Genomic DNA, 17,834 nt, shown 5'->3' with positions numbered 1-17,834 from the left:
ACAGACATATATATTCTTTTCTCCTGTTTGGCTCTGCAGAACGGAGAACACATTCAACCTGTCAAAGCCGCTCAGCTTTTTCTGCATTCCTCAGCTGTGTCAGTAGTGTTTGACACCTACAATTCATTTAAAATTTTAAGGATTCAAAATTGATTGATTCATCTGGCTTTTAAACCTCATCTCGGTGCATTGAAAATAGTCTTTCATTTTTTTGTAACCCCGCTTTCAAGCGTGTAACAACTTAATATATGTGCATATATTTTCCTCTTGTCGTCTCTTCCCTTATGCCTCACTACCTTCCTCCCACTCATCAAACACACAAACGCTGCCCACCTCACACTCCTCTCTAGTTTCTTACCACTGCAGCTGGTATCCCCCCCACCCAACACACACCTCACGGACTCCCCTTGCATCTCACACATCACATCCACCTACTGCTCTCTTAGCATCGTCCACCTCTCCCTCCATCATCCATCTCTTTCTTCTGTCTCTGGCCTGAGAAAAGAGGAGAGGGGTGTAGGGCAGCGTGGCTCCGGGCCATTACCCACCACATCTCAATAAGCATACAACCACGGGCCATCCCCCACGCACACACACATCATTAATTAAACCCACATCACTTAAAATGCACACACACAAACACACACACATTTGGCATGCACACACAGCATTTGAGCCCTCGCTGTTTTCATTGACTCTCTCCTCCTCCCGGTGCACCACGCACATTATGAAGGTCAATGATGAATGATGGGTATTGTCTAACACACACACGTGCTTACAGACACACACACACACAAGAACAAAAGCTACAAATATGCAGCAAACAAGGTACAGAGGCTGAATCTCCATCTCTACAGCATTAGGGCACATCTGTCATGAGGGCACGGGTCAACATCTGCCCCTGCATCACAAGAACAACCCACCTTGGATCAGTTCCCGTAATCAACCTGGCACACACGCCACCATGCCATCCCTGCTGTCAGTCTGCCCGTGAAACAACCAACACCCTGCTAAAATCACAGATGACTGTGCAGAGTCGGTGCTGAGCAGCACTGCAGACAGATAATAACACAGCCAGACAATAGCATTTATCTAGACACTGAATTGATTTAACAATTAGTTTACTGAGAGCGTTTGAAAACCATCTCATCACAGAAGACGACGCTTGGTTGCTTTCATTATCCACCTTATCTTTCTCATCTTACCTCGTGGTAAACACACACAATAAATCCCCCAATAATCCACACTGAATTAACAATAAGAGTTGAGAGCGATCACTGAGAGCGATAAGTACTTCATTATTTTCATGTTTGAGAATGCATCAGTGACAGAATCTGTGTGTGTGTGTGTGCATAACACACACACATATTCATTATTTTAGCAAGATTAAATGGTTGTTGTTGACCTTATAAGAGGCCAGTTTATCAAGTCAAGGCGATGACCTACACTTACAGTGTAGGACTCAAGTTTATCAAGTGGGATCCCACCAGCCTGTTCATCAACATGTCCACATTTGGATTATTACATCTGGCCATATCTTAGACTTAGAATCGCTTCTGTGGTAGTTCCTGCGATAGTAGGTGTCTCCATGATCACATTTTGTCAGGGTGTGTAACACTAAACAAGATGATGGATCCGAACACAGAAACAGAAGCATAAACAGTTCAAACCAGTCGTAGTTGATGAACAGGGTCTTCCAGATGAGAGCTGAACTTTTTATCTTGCTGCTGCTGTTCACAACCTGACACAAATTTAAAAAAAATGCACAGCAAAATTATTTCCTGTGCATATATGTGCATATGTTTATATATAAATAGCTGAAGATATTGTTTTGTTTCATTTTGTTTGATATTTTATCCTGTTCCATTTTGAATTTAAATCATTTTCTGTACCTAGATATGTTGTATTTTGTGTGTAGCATAAATTAACTACATCTCTAATTTTGTTGCACAAATTTGTTATACAACGATAATAAATGTCCTGTGTGAAGTTACTGTATGGACTCAGAGGTAGATTGCTACCTCCTGCTTGTACTCACCTTTCTACTCTACCTGCTTCACTACATATTCTGTGCGTGCTTCACAAATCACGTTCTTGCTAACAGGATTGACAACGTTCCCCTTGACATCATTTAACTCTAACAGGGCAATCACATTTCAGCAGAGGCTGGGCTGATCGGCTGCTCTGTTCTGAATGATAACAAGCAGTGTAGGAGGCTCCAATTTGATTTATGTACTGACAGAAGCCACAGTTACAAACCAGACAGTCGCACTGCACTGACATATGCTTTTAGGATGTAAAGGAGTTAATACATCTAAGTGCTGGTAAGCACAGATTTTTGCAGGTAGTGGTAGCATAAGTACTGCATGTAGGAAACTGGTAAGGGATGTGCACTAAAAATGAACACATTAAATTAACTGATTAAAACTGGACATCATTGGTGCTCATCGTCTGATCACCAGTGATATTGATGAGGTACCTGCACAGAGCCCAAAGGACCCTAAAAGAAAATACCAACCACCTTGTTCACCCTGCTGCTATCTGGCAAGAGATACAGAAGCATCTGCTGGCGTACCACCAGGCAACAGCTTCAGGCTGTGAGACTGAACAATTAATCCTCAGCACTTCATCATGCAAAATTTTTGTGAGTAGCAAAAAGGGAACCAGATCTTAATGTTGTTATACAACCCTGTGTGTTATAATGATAAATGAATCCACCTTGTACCTTGTATCTTGAAGCACTCTTTGCACAATCACACTTAATAAAACAAGTTCAATGTTGACCTGAAAATATATTGTGACCACTGAACAGTGACTTTGAGCAGCTGGCTGTTAAAAGCCACTCTCTCATATTTGCTCCTGATAGGTGGAACAACAAGAGAGCACTCTGTTCTTTGGTTCATTTGGTGACAACAAGCCCTCAGGTGGACACAGTCGAAATAACAGGTCACTTGAACACTTGTGACCAGAGAGACTTTTTTCATACAATGTCCCGCTGTACATTATCTAATTTTAAACTCTTAAATTTAAATTGCATAGTTTTTTTTTTTCTTTTTATAGATTTAACAACCAGAATGTCTGGAAATGTTGGGATAATCCTGTGAATTAATTCAACACCTGAGAAATCAAGATACTTTTTTTTCGCATTGTTATCCACAAAGGTTTTTCAAAAATTGTGAGTCACAGAAGTCCCCTAGCAAAGTCATAAATGTCCACAAAAATAGGTTGATGGGTTGAATGGTGTGTGAGAATAGCTGCAGACAGCCCACAGTCAGTCACGCATACACACACACACACACGCACACGCAAGTGATTGCTTTATGCCTGGAAGGGATAAAAAACAACATTAAACTTGTGTTTGATGTGTGCAATTTGTCAGTCAGGTAGAACCACACAATCTGACTGTGGTCTAAAGAAGGTGTGAAACCTTTTTCTTGCATGTACAGGCTGACAATGAACTGGCAGCCATTGCTGACAGTCCACACGTCAGGTACCTCTCTCTGATCACTCAGCCCTGTAGCAAATGAACGAGCTCTGGAGACTAGCATTTGCTCACAAAGATGATCATCGAATCATGCACTGCTGGACTGTAAATACTAATTTACTTGAATATGTATGGGTGCACACGCAGGAGAAGTTTTCCAGTTACCATGTTGGAGAATATAAATGTGCTGTATGTAGGAGTGTATGCATTGTGCGTATCTCTGCAACAAATTCATTTGTCAAGGTGTCTGTTAGTGTGTGAGCACACAGCTCTTGTTGTCCCTCGTCAGTAAAACAATCTGAGCATGATGTCAAGACTCAGGCATGCCAGAAGGACCGAGGATCAATGTAGAGCGAGACAGAGAGAAGCCTGAGGGAGAAAAGAGTAAATACCAAAACAGAAAAACAGATGATCGAAAAGAGAAAGAAAAACATTGTCTTCCAGGAAGCAGAGGCTGACAACCACCACAACAGTGTGAGACAAAGTGTATCGTCACTAAATTTAGCTCATCACCATCATCATCTTCACCTGACCACTAGATGGTCTAGTTCAGCCCCCAGACTCAGGTCTTGTTAGAACGTACTGTGCTGTTGAATCTGAAGCTTTGAGCTCCTTTAGAGATGCAGAGAACACACAAGGAAGTCACAGGGGAAATTAATAAGTAACAGTGTTAAGAGCAACCAGTCAGGCCTCTGAAGGCTACAGGGTTCATAATACAACACAATAATTGTGGACGGAACAGACCTGTGTGTCTCACTAGAACTCGGGCTGAAAATACAGACCCTGTCCTGAGAGTGGTCCAGAACGCAGCAGAGATTAAAAGGTTTTATCCCCTTTTGACCATGAATGAAAGTTTGCCTTTATTCTGACCTAAACATGGTGTGAAAGGGAAAACTCATGGAGCATCCCAAATGGAAAGTGAGCACAAATGTGTTTCATGCATTTAATGTCAATCTTCCTATACATTTAGATATTGTTGGTGTTAAAGCTAAAGTTTGATTTGATGGAGGTGCCACAGAAAAAAAAATCAAAGGCTTCCTTAAAAACATTAAAAATAATTAATTCTACAGGGACCATGAAAGCAGTGACAGGTCATCAACAAGCATTAGGCTTCATTTGGAGCATATGAATGTCTGTATAACATTTAAAAACAGATTGAGCTGTAATTTGATGCTTTTCTGGGCTATTGCTAGACAGAAGGTCTGACATCTTTAAGCTCTGCATCTAGCTTGGCAAAAGCTACAATATGCAAATGCATTGTAGTCATTAGTAGTTTTGCTGTTAATTTGTACTTACACTCTAATAAAATAATATGAAACAATATCATCATCCATTTTGTTGATTAAATATTGTAGTAATTAAGATTATTGTTAAAATCAATTCAGTATCATTACTGAGGTATTAAACAATGTGGTTACAGCCTTGCCAACAGGACACTGTGCAGTTGAAATTAAAATTGCCCAGTGCTCTCTGGTGGACAAATTATGTAATAGTTAAAACTGTTTCAAAACCACCTTGATCACATCTTTGGCATTTCTGCACAGTATTTTCTTGCTGACATACACTGTACACTGCCAACATACCACTATGTCTGCACTGGTGATCAGTGAATGCTGACAGATTATCAGTAAAGTTCCAACTGTGTTATTTTATTTGATCAATACCACCTTGTTAATGTTTATTACCATGGCTTATTACTAGTAAAAGAAGCTTGCACCCCCCAGCAGTGAGTATAATCCATCTTAAAGGAACAGTTCATTTCAGAAAGAAAATTAAATAATTTTCTGCAAGATTAGAAAACATTCTCAACCTTTTTGAACTGCCTTTTGAAGACCTGAAGGTAAAATAGGCAGTAATGTTTGTAACCGTACCATTCTAAGTTGGCCCCTCCTCCCCGGTTGGGACAGAGAGTGGTCTGTGTCAAGCTTGTGCTGAAGTTGCTGCTGTGTTTCTTTCTGTGTCCCCACGCTGACCCGTGTCCTTACACTGACTGATAACCAACACCCCCCTGTTCTAGTGACACATCGGAAAAAAAATCAAATAACTGCTGAAGTTTCAAAGACTAAAGACAGGTGTTTGGGACAACCCTACATAGGTCGAAAAGTTTTCCAACCTTAAAACCTGCATGCTGTATTTGGCTGGGGTGTCCACACCACCACCAAATGGAACAAAGCCCTGAAACTGAGCACAGCAAGATATGAGAAAACACAAACAGACACAAACACACTCTTCTAGTGGGTCATAGCAGTAGGTCGTAGGTCATAAAGATTATTTAGAGTGACTATTTTTATGAGTCTACATGTTGTTTTCTTCCCAGGAAAATGCTGCATAATATCCCTTTAAATAGACAATCAACTAACCCAAACATGTTAATGTATAAGCACTTATATTGAGTAGTTGTGTTACTACTGCTTGTGACACCCTCTCCCACGCTGAAACAATGAGCGTGGTGAAAGGACCCAGGCCTGCTGGTGTTCCCAGCCTTTTCCTTCCCGCAGTGAGAATGAAAGCAGAATGTCTCACAGTGTTTCCTCTCGTCCGCTATTAAATAGCGGTGAGTCACCCCAGCTCGACAATACACACCACCCTAGGAAAGGTGCACAGTTGAGGGGTGGCACCGCTACAACACACACATATTCACACTTTCATTGCCCTGCTATGCTGCATGTAAGCACACACAACACAAACACAGTTGGGTAATGGGCCGTCAGGGCCGGTGCCAAAAGGCCAGAGTGGTTGGATGAGGGTCTTGAGAGGGGGGGAAACGGTTCCCAGGCCTCTGAGAACAAAACTGTCTTTTTTTCCAGCATGGTGGATTTAAATGCTCCATCACACTCTGCTGTATCACTCCGCAGCAGCAGGCCAGTCCACATGGAAACCAATGCTGCGGCTCAGTGAATCAAGACACTCACTCCAAGCATGTTCACTGTATCTGACAAGCATTACAAATGCACTTTCCCAAAACTCACACTGGTAAACCACTGGCTCCTAACGAACCCTGATCAAAATAAGAAGTACAGGTGTACACTGCGGAGGGGAAGAATCCTCTCAGATAATTTGCTCTTGTTTTGTGCAGCCCTGGCACTTTGAGAAACCACACAGTCAGGGGGAACAGCAGCACAGTGGCAAATAAATGGTCTGTGTGGGAAGGCAGCCAGATGATAACATTAGAAAATGAATCCTGCTTGCTAGCAGAAAATAGAGATTAACTAAATGTCAGGCAACCAAGGATAACAGAGCAGCAGGGACAAAACAAATCATGGGAATGTTTTATGGTAAGAAGATGATGATGTTTGTGAGAGGAAGGGCAGAACATTTTACTGATCATGCTTTATTTTACAGCACACTGAAAAGACAAAACAAGCCGTACTTTGAATGAAATGATATACAAACTTATATATTCCATCAGAACTGTACAAGTTTCCCACTCTTTGACCCTCATTAGACTTTATTAGAGGATAATTTGTGACACATCACAACAGAACTGTACTGCAGACTAAACTGAAATCACAAATCTGCTACGTCCCCATTTAAAAAACATTATGTGAACCAGATCTCTCGAGTCAAAGCCAAAATCATAGCGGCAGAGGAATATTTTGTCTATGGGAGATGCCACAGACTTACTGTAATACTATAGACAGATAATGTGACTTGATGAAAGAAGTAGAAATTGATCTTGGCTACTTTGACAAAGAAGGTGTGTTTTAAGTAGCAGATATGTGATTTTATTTTAGTTTACAGTACATTTATGTTGTAGTGTATCCCTAACTATCCTCTTATAGGGTCTTTAAAAAAGTGTCTATTGAAGAACTACTTTTTGTCTATTTTGATACAAAGTATGGCTTGTTATATTTTATTCATGTATGACTGGGTGTACTGTCTCTAACAAGGCTATTTCTACCGTCTAATATAGAACATACTATTTTTAATATTTGTCTAATGTGATACAAAGTACGTCTTCTTGTGTCTTAGAGTACTGTATAATAAAGTGTGTCCCATTGTTCTTCACTTATTAAGAATAATTTGCATTTTTTAATCTCAACTCATCCTTGATCTTTCAGTGCAAATCCAAATAGTGAGTTTCCAAATCTTACCATAACAGCAGAGCAGACACATCTTTGCATTTTTACCGTTCCGGCTCCAAAACCAGTACTTGCGCCGTCGTTTCATTGTCAGTCCAGTGTCTTTTATTTTGAAAAAGAAGAAAAAAGGGGAAATACCAACCCAAGATCCCCTTCTATCATACGTAATATTCAACTAATGACAGTGTTCATCCTCACTGTGTTGTCCAGCCTGCAAGGATCACCTACCCAAGGCAACGTGTCGGGATCTCCAGTAAGCAGCGACCAGCCAGTCCATGCTGTGTCCACGCCGGTGGACAGAACACAACAAAAACAGCAGAGGGAGAAAGTCAGGCGTTTTGAAATCTGAGGTCAAGAAAAAGTACAAATAACTAGCTCTAAAAATTCACTTCCCGAGTAGAAACGGTGGTTTAAAATATACCTTTGTTTAGTACTTTCTCCCCTTCCTTCCTTTACCTCCACCAGTAAACACAGGGGCAGAAGAGACCCCCTGACAGGAAGCTGTGCTGAGACTTTCTATACTATACTATCCAGAGTAGACACACAGACAGCACTGCAGAAGCAGCCGAGTCATCCAACCACCAACACTGTCACATATTGCTGTCCTCTTGCAAATGGGATGTCCTTAATTTCGCAAAGGTGAGGGGAAAAAAAAGGTTGGTTGCACAGTTGCTTCACATCTTCCTCTCTGTAAAGTTACTTCCTCCAAGCTCCTCTTGGTTATCCTGAGACCAGCAGGTCTGAATTCTCCTCTTCTGAGCTCAGACTGAGCTTGTGAGGTAACAAGAGAGTATGGTAGCTTTCTGAGAAGAACCTCACAGCCTAACAATGCCAGTCAGGAGGGGGAAATGACACACACTACAGTCAGGAAACTCTGGCTGGCACATGGACAGAAAAACACAGCAGATATTCAACCCCTATTGACTTATTAGGATTCAGATTTTGTTTCATGTTTGCAGTATAACAAACTCATCTGATAATGTTTAGCAAAATAAGAATATATATACTGTATTTAAAGATTCCATTAGAGGACAATCTGGCCTTGGACAGTGTGTGACACATACAGATGCGTGTGCACAAACACATGGTTCCCAACATGTCAACAGACTTTGTTCTTAACCCCAACCCTCTTTTTTTCTGGAAAAATACACATTTCTATACAAACAGTCTAAAAGTAGCTCATTGTTAGTTTCCTTTCTCTATCTCATTGTTTTTCCTGCAGGCATCTGTGAGAAATCCCCCCCGTCTTCCCAGAATCACAGGATATGTGTGTCTGTGTTAGAGTAGTCCACTTTATTCAGATCTTATCTGATTCCAAAACCTGGTTTGGATATCTGCCGATATCAATATGATGCCTGATTAATTAAACTGGTAGCATCTACCCCTCAGAATGTTGACTTTACACAGATAGCAAGTTTATTTTCTGTGTTTTGACACAAAATTAGAATATCTCCAAACTAAGAACATGTCAACTTAGCCAACTACTACGAGATTCCCTGTCTCATGCTAGGTCATGGTGAGTTCATGGTCCTGTGCAAGCTTTGTCTTTACATCAAACTCATAGAATTATGGGAGACAAAGAAAAATATGGCATCTGCTGGATATCTTTGAAGAACTGCTTATTTACCAGTTATGTATTAATTTGCATTTTAGCTATAGGATTAAAATTGCATTATTACGCATTTATGATTAATAAAAATGTCAGCCTTTGGAATGTGAATCATGCATCAGTGACGTAAGTCTGATATCTGATGACTGAAAAATATCAGATATTATTCTTCCTCTTTGTCTTTCAGATGCTTCCATTACAAGTCGCCACAGTTGATCATCTGCTCACTGGTAATATAAATATAAATTAATGAGTCAAAATTAAATAATAAAAAGGGCATAAGCAAAATAATCAGCTTTCAAGTAGAAGAAAGTGTTGGTTTCAAAGAAACAATCTAACAAAACTGATAACTGTCTAACTCATCTAATTGATTTGGGAGCAACAGCACAGTGTCATGCCGGGATATGGTGTAGGTGGATGGCTGCTTTGTTGTAAAGGAGGACATGACTCTGCGTGTGTCCACATCTCACACTGAGCATGAAGGTCCAATCCCTGGTCAATGAGTGAGACTTCTCTGCGCCTTTACCTCCACCTACTGGAACTTTTGCAAACTGAAGTTCCTCAAACGTGACCCTAAATGCTGCTGCTTGTAAGAGCATGTGCATGCAACAGATGAGGAATATTACACAAACACACACACACATATCGGTCATTTCCTGCTGAGTGCAGCCCACACCTACTGTAATTATCAACTGAGGAAACCAATAATCTCCTCCACACCTCCACACACATTAAAATTCAGTCTGAGACATAAACATAAACTTCAAATAAGAAAATAAAGCAATATTCATGTAATGAAGTTATGTATTTAAAAAAAACATAAAAATACACTAAAGGGAGTTTTTGAATATTTTTTAAGGCCTTTGGCTTTGGGGACCTACAGATAATAAAACAAAAATGTGATGAGAACAAAAAACAAATTAACACAAAATGTCTTTGCTGATGCACAGTTTGAGACTTAATCAAATTAGGACCTGAATGAAATACAGTACTACACTAATTAATGTTTAACTGTTTGAGACACAGCAACAGACTATAAACTCATTTTTATTGCTCTTTCACTGTCAAAAGACAACCTTCTTTTAGGATTATAACTGTTCGGTTTAAATTTAATATTTTAACATATTTAAACTAACACTAACTGATTTCAAAGCACAGTATTCAGCTGTGGAGACAAGTTGATAGGTGAACCTGTTAGGAAAATAACCTGTCAGATACAAAGCAATATAAGCATTTATTTAGAGCTGTGTTTCCAGTCACCTGACGAGTGCAAGGTCCAATAATCACTCTCCCTCTCTAGCTTCCTTTTAGTGTTCACCAGCTGAACTGAGACAAATATCCATCTGTTTAGCTGCTAGTCTCTTCACAATGTTCTCCAACTAGTTGCTAACTGTGTCTGCTGTTGGGTGCTGGGCCATAAAACCAAAACAAAGAGCTGAAAGACACTAAACAGCTGAGGGGAACTGCACAGTTGAGGGATAATACTCTGCAGGATTGTCACTACAAGCTACACCTTTCACATTACACAGTTGTTCAAATGCCAATATAAAAATATTGTTCTGCTGACCTGACTTGTAGTGCCTCATCATGTTGTATTCTTTCACACTAATGCATTTGTTGCACACTAAGGCTGGTCTGCAGGCTGCTAGTTGAATGGGCCTGATAAAGAGCGCAAAAAGTTTCTAGAACAGTATGAACTGAAGTTAGGAAGGCATATGCTTTTGGTTAAACTTTCTGAACTTATGAAGCTGAACATTTATAAATCCTTTATTGTCTCTGCATTATTTCTATTCTGAGAAGATGAACCCTCTGCTCAGCGTGGTGCTCAGGGTGCATGAGAGATGTGGTCTGTAAAATCAATGGTTTCTTTGATTCAAGTGTTTGAAGTGAAAAGATAAAAAACAAAGTGAGCAAAAATCCCTGTATATAAACTGACCTGATAAAAGTTTGGGAACCAACAAGCAGTGAATCCCTGCAGAGCAGAATGTAAACAAGGCAGCCAGGCACCTTCATTATTTTATGCAGGTGCACCTGAGAAGTTATAAATTTAGCCAGGGCCAGAATTGCTATTTATTTATAGATTTTTGTAATAACACAAAAAGTAATAATCTATCAAAACAGTGTTGTTAATCAGTGACATATCACAGACTGATAATCCCCGCACAAAAACACCCAAAACACTTTGCATTCATCAAATAGAAAATAATTCTTATTTTGTGTTAAGAACATGGCATTATGTAAATAAACTGACATTTAGAGGGTTTAAATTATGAAAATGAATTCACATTTGCTATACATGATGAGGACTGGAGTTGACCAAAAAAAAAAGTTTTTTTTTCATGTTTAATATAATTAAATACGATCCAGTGACCTAAAAAGGCCTTAGAAGGGGAAAAGTAAGGGTTAAAGGCTGTAACTCTGCTGGTATAACAACAAACCAGGGAGGAAAACTTTCCAACTGACTTTTTAGAATTCAGACATCACACATGAACCAATGCCTCTCTATAACTGGAAGTATGATTTATAGGTAGTTTATATTAATGTTATCATCATGCAATGCATGATATAAAGGTAATCATCTTTAAGTCATCATGAACTGAGCTGCACAAGGGAGCCACTATTGCCTGTAGTGAGTTAAAGCCAGTGGAGGACAGTGAGAGGGTTCAGTTCAGGATGAATGGGCACCAGTTCAGCAGAACAATAGCACAGGCGGTAGGCTAGCAGGCCACACAGCATCTGATTCATACAGTCCCACTGCTTCTATCTGGGCAGACAGAAAACAAACAGCTTCATTGTTGTAGACAGATACAGCTGTCCTCACAGCATAACACCAGCTCAAACCTGCATGCTCCCAGGCTATTTGTGCTACAAACACACAATAAATTTCACTCCACGCGTGAGCTATAATAAGATTGATCCTTGGGCACTGGGGTGTGATGTTTATGAAGCAATGCCGCTGCAATCTTTTTAAGAGAAGGCAGCTTGTATCTGCTTACTACAAACTTGGCTTCACACATGAGAGGCATAAAAACAAATAGACCTGTTTGAAGTGTATGACGGCATCCAAAGAGATGACGGTTACTTTCATAATGCATTAGTCTGCACATTACTTTCACTACTGATTATTTAATCATTAAGTCTATAAAACGCCATTGTGAAAAATGCTCATCACAATATGTGACATTGTCAAATTGCTACTTTTGTCCAACCAACAGTCCCAAATCCAAAGACCCTTTACTCACTATCATAAATGACAAGAAAATAGGCAAATTTTCACATTTACAAAGATAGAACAAGCACGTTTGACATTTTTGCTTGAAAAATTAATGAAATGATTCATTGATTATTAAAATATTTGGAAACCAATTTTCTGTCACTTTAGTAGTCGTTGTGGCAGTTACTGCACATTTGCTTATCCCAGCCCTGCTACAAAAAGAGCTGTCAGAATGTACAGAGTGTTTGCTACAATGTGACCCAGATGCACGGCCATTAAGAGGTACTGGGATGCAAACATCAGAATGGATTTACACGCTGAACATCCAATTCAAGCCGGAAAAGTTCAGGACAACATGACAGGGGAGGACTTGAACAGCAGGAAAGGGCACCATATTTTATGAATCTACGGTTAATAAGAGGTTAAGATTCATACAAGCAGCCTCAATCGTCTGGGAATGACAACCCAGCAGTTTTGCCCTTTATTTTCTCTCCAACAGTGAACTACCTAATTTTTTTGCCAAAGACCTTAAATGTTACAAAGATTTGGATACTTACAACCACAGTGTGTCTGGATGGGGAGAGAGGCACAGTATCAGCTCATCATTTGCACTGTGAAAGGTAGGTGATCAACTGAGCTAAACATTTTGGACATTTAACTAAATATTTAAGACTTTTAAGGAGTTCAAATCTAACAGTCTACTAGTACAACTTTTTGGATTAATTAATTAATCTGTCACAACTTGTTAACATGCTTACATGGTAAGTTTCACACTCAGAGCCTTCAGAGAATTTCCAGGGAACAACGTTGTGAAGAGTAGGCGTTCCTGTGAACTCTTCCCATGAAGCCAGCAATCATCAGGCACGGCCGTGAATTTGGATTCATTGTATACATCGAGTATTTCCAACATGGCCAAACTCCAGATTATAAAAAAAGATGACTGGGCTAAAAGGACAACAGACTTACAGACTTAATGACGTGCTGCTTCCAAACCATTTGGCCGGGAGGCATGGATCAAAACAGACAGAGGCAAAGTAAATGATAGATCATTATAAGCATAATACTGTTTTTCTACTGGACTCATGTCTGTGGTCCATGTCACGAGCAATCAGCCAGCCACAATAAAAATGCTGGATCATTAAGAATTGCATTGAACCCAGTGAAATGGAAGGAATTGACCATAGTTTAACTGTGGTCAGGGAAATCAGGCTATACTCATTTCTTTGATTCAGGGCTTTCAGTTTCTAAAATCAACCACAGTTCATGTTAAGGTCAGTTTGATTTCTACAGAAACAGCACGACAGATCAGTAATAAGATGATGTGACTACCATTTAGACATTTTCTGCAGCAGTGAGGAAGGTGTGCATCTGTCATAGAAAACATAAATCTATTTAATCCTTTGAAGCAAACAGCCTTTCAAACAGTGTTAAACAATCACAGCTCCTGGCTGAAATTCCACATCAGTCAGCCCTGTACATAAACCTCAGTCCTTGGATTCACTGCTGCATACTTTCTTATGGCCAAAGCAGATGTGTATAGAGCATAAGGTATTCAGTATATTGTACAACAATGTATTGCCAAAGCTGGTTACATTGTGCAATACGATGATGAAAAACGAATTTGACTCCAGTACTGCAAACACACGGTGACTCACTGACAGATAACATCTCTGGGTAATCGACTGCAGTGTTCAACTCACTTCCTGAAGTACAGCTCACTACCTGAGATATGTGACTGGGGCTGACTGAGACACACACCTTATGAGCTGAAAACACCTTGCCTGGTTGTAATGGCGGCACTGTCAGCCCTAAGAGAGCAAAGTTCTCATCAAACTGCAACAACATCCAAAGCTGCATGTTTGCACAGGAACTCCACAGAATTGCAAGATAAGACAAAGCCATGCGGGCTCCTCCTGTCTCAGTCTTGCCTAGACAGCACACACTGCAGGAGCGCTGACATGTGTTTGGATTCCAGATTTCTGAGAAATATAGACCGTTTAAACGGACTAAATCTTGGGCATACTTTCAGTTTAAGCTGCCAGGCTGCAGCTCCACAAAGATCCATTTGGACGCCTGCATGGAAACAGATTCAAAGACTTGTTTCTGGTCAGGCTCTAAAACTGAGATGCATAATTTCATAGAAACATGTCAGATAACTTTATCTTGAGAGTTGCATTCTGAGCAGACTACGTTCAAGGACTTATTCTAATGAGGTGGTGTTTTCCTTAGTGAAAAAAAAGTGCCCTCCAGCATGTAGATAGTTACACAACAGGTTGGAACTTGCCTTTGAGACCTTCATACCTGCTGAGCGTCACCAAGTCAGCCGTGGTGTGTAAATACGGGCTATAATGTAGGTGTGTTACAGTCTGGTCATTCCATGCTTTCCCAACCAGACTGACAAAAACACATGACAAGACCTGAAACAGCGACCAAGTCATAACACTGAGTCACCAGGAAGCCAGTTTAAGACTTAAGAGCTTGAAATAATTCTAAAGATGTTTACTCTTGCTCTGAAACAGAGCTGCACAGGAGAATACACAAGAAAGTTTCATTAGAACTCAGACAGGCGAAATCAGTCCAGCTCATAGGTGGAGATTTTGGAGATGATGCAGGAGACATATCCCCCTCAAACACATGCACCCCCCTCCCCAAATAAAAACAGCAGAGGACTTTTATTATGACAAACTGCTTGCCTGGGATCTTTGATTCGATATATTACATTTTTATTATTCCATATTATTATATTTTAAACGGTCACCAGAATTTTGCATTTTCCTTAACATAAATAGACATTTTCACCTCAAATTGATACAGGAAAGGCACAAATTTGTCCATAAAAAATGCAGGAAAAGAAGTGTTTTTTAGCTCAAAATTTCCTGAGGGAGGGCCTCTCAATATGCGCACCCCTCAATGTAGAAACAAAACCTACACCCTTGGTCTACTCTGATTTAAAAAAAAATATATATCAGGAGTTGATAAATTAATATGACCACAGGTGAGAAAGAAAAAGTCCATAATGTACTGCATGGGAGGAGCTCTTGCTGTAGTTTGGGGATAGTATGTCATGTATTCGTTATGAACTCGGTGTCCCAGCATGCATTAAGCACTCACCTGCTTCTTCTGGTCCCTCAATGTCCAGACTTCGTTGTTTCCTGCGAAAAGCGACTCTGCTAAACCCCTCCATTTTTTTCTGAGGCCACGACCGATCCAGCATCGAGGCACTAAAGTGAAACGCATTCAGAGTGACCGCAAACACTTATCTGTCATGAGTCACACAGTAACGCAGCCGCCTCCTTGCAGCAAACTCCGTCCAGCTGCGGGGCGATGGGGGCCCACGTGCGCCTGTGCGGGTCAGAAATAACATCAAGCAAACAGCTGGAGCAGCACATGTGTAAGCTGGATCGACTTCATCCACTCTCTCCTTGAGAATATCACCTTGCTGGGGGTGTTTCCCCAAGCACCGCCCTCCTCTCCCCTCAGTGCGTACTGGTGGAGCAGACCTCCTTATTATTACAGCCGCACAATGTCCATACTGTTTACCATCGAGCCACACACACACTCACACACACACTCACACACACACACGTACACACAGAAATGACAACAATAAAATTATAAAAAATCATAATAATCAATCATAACAAAAATCATCACGTGTCACGAGTTTGATCATCTTTTATTTTTATTAGATTGGAGATAATAAATCAGAATTATGGCAATGTGATTTTATTGGATGATATAATTCATTTAAGTCAATAGCAATTCTTATTGATGACAAAAATTTATAAGATAGCAAAGCAGAATTGTGATAGTTGGACATTTTGAGATGCAGTTACTCATGAGATAATATATATCAAAATCATGATTTAAGTAAAAGTAAAAAATAATATATTATAAGATATTAGGTCACAAAGTTACCAAAATAACTAGATAATAATTGTGATTAGTCAAAATTAGAACACCACGTCACAATTATGAGATGTTATAATTGTGAACAAATCAAATTCATGATTATGGGAACCTCATTGTTTTATTTTATTTTATTTTATTTTATTTTATTTTATTTTATGTGCTTCTGTGTTTCAAAAGACAAGCTGGATTGATCAATGATTTGGGCAGTTCACTAACTGTTACTGTACTGTTAAACAGTCTCAATGGCCGAGCTCTTATATGATCTTATCATAGTTGTTTGGCTCATAATTGTGACTGAGAAGTATTTGATGTGACAGAGCACATAAACTGAAGACTAAATCTGTTCATCGGTCAGCAAGGCCAGTGAGGAAACTTCCTTTTAGATACAGTATCACATATGAGTGTGTTTCTAGCCCTCTTGATGTGATAACAACAAAGTTTTTACTTAAATAATGGATTTTATTGAGCTCCATTTGCTTTCTCTTTTTAACAGTTCCCTATCTACCGGTTGTGTCCCTCCCTGAAAATTACAGACCGATATCCAAGTTGCCATTTATTTAAAAAATTTTAGGGAAAATAGTGTCCAAGCAATTTCTATCGGCACTGGAAAATAATAACACTTTTGAAAAATTTCAGTCTGCTTTCCGGAAGTTCCACAGCACTGAAACGGCTTAAGGTCACAAATGACCTTTTAATGGCTGCTGACGATGGCAAATGCGCAGTTCTTGTTCTCCTGGACCTGAGCTCGGCCTTTGACACAATCGACCACAACATCCTCCTCGACAGACTGAGGCGCTGGGCAGGGACTGCACTATAGTGTTTTTTATCTTACCTATCAAACAGGAAATTCTGCGTCTCAGTTAACAATTACGTTTCATCTTTTGCGTGTGTTAAATATGGTGTGCCTCAAGGGTCAGTTTTGGGGCCAATCTTATTTTCTTTATACATGCTTCCTCTTGGGCATATTATACAAAGACATGGTGTGTCTTACCATTTTTATGCAGATGATTCACAAATGTACCGACCCCTGAGATCCTCTGACCTTGATATGCTTGATTCACTAAAGGACTACCTGTCTGAAGTAAAGGACTGGATGTCACAAAATTTTCTCCAGCTAAACTCTGATGAAACTGAAATCGTGTTGATTGGACCCCAGCAAATGATCACACAAATCCCACCATTTGCTGGTCCCCTAACAGACCACATCAAACCTGTTGCTAGGAATCTGGGAGTGTGGTTTGATGCTAACCTAAATTTTGAATATCATACAACAAAGCTTGTGCAGTCATGTTTTTTTCATCTAAGAAATATTTCAAAAATATGTTCTATACGTTATATCTTTTAAAGACACAGAAACCATTTTACATGCTTTTATCTCGTCACGCCTGGATTTCTGCAACAGCCTTTTTACCTGCTTGAACCAAAAATCTATTAACAGACTTCAGGAATGTTCAAAACTCGATCATATCACTCCTGTTTTAGCGTCTCTACATTGGCTCCCTGTATGTTTTAGAAAAGATTTTAAGATTTTAC

General features: G+C 39.8%; 1 protein-coding gene across 2 annotated transcripts in view; it reads right to left on the bottom strand.

Annotated features, from left to right (window-relative positions):
• fgd4a (FYVE, RhoGEF and PH domain containing 4a) overlaps positions 1 to 15,794 on the bottom strand; it is a 68,493-nt gene extending 52,699 nt beyond the window's left edge. Inside the window, exon 1 of one of the 2 annotated variants that reach the window (XM_084734205.1) lies at positions 15,501 to 15,794. In XM_084734205.1, coding sequence (XP_084590331.1) covers positions 15,501 to 15,603 — 103 coding nt within the window. In that variant the 5' untranslated portion in view covers positions 15,604 to 15,794. Of the gene's footprint in view, positions 1 to 7,578; positions 7,727 to 15,500 lie in introns of those variants that run through there. The other variant, XM_084734207.1, reaches the window with a different exon arrangement.
• Positions 15,795 to 17,834: the final 2,040 nt, after the last annotated feature.

Source organism: Lutjanus erythropterus, chromosome 13 (genome assembly GCF_056507025.1).
Source record: "Lutjanus erythropterus isolate fLutEry1 chromosome 13, fLutEry1.hap2, whole genome shotgun sequence".
NCBI classification, from domain to species: Eukaryota; Metazoa; Chordata; class Actinopteri; order Lutjaniformes; family Lutjanidae; genus Lutjanus; species Lutjanus erythropterus.
This window is presented reverse-complemented; position numbering and strand designations above follow the sequence as displayed.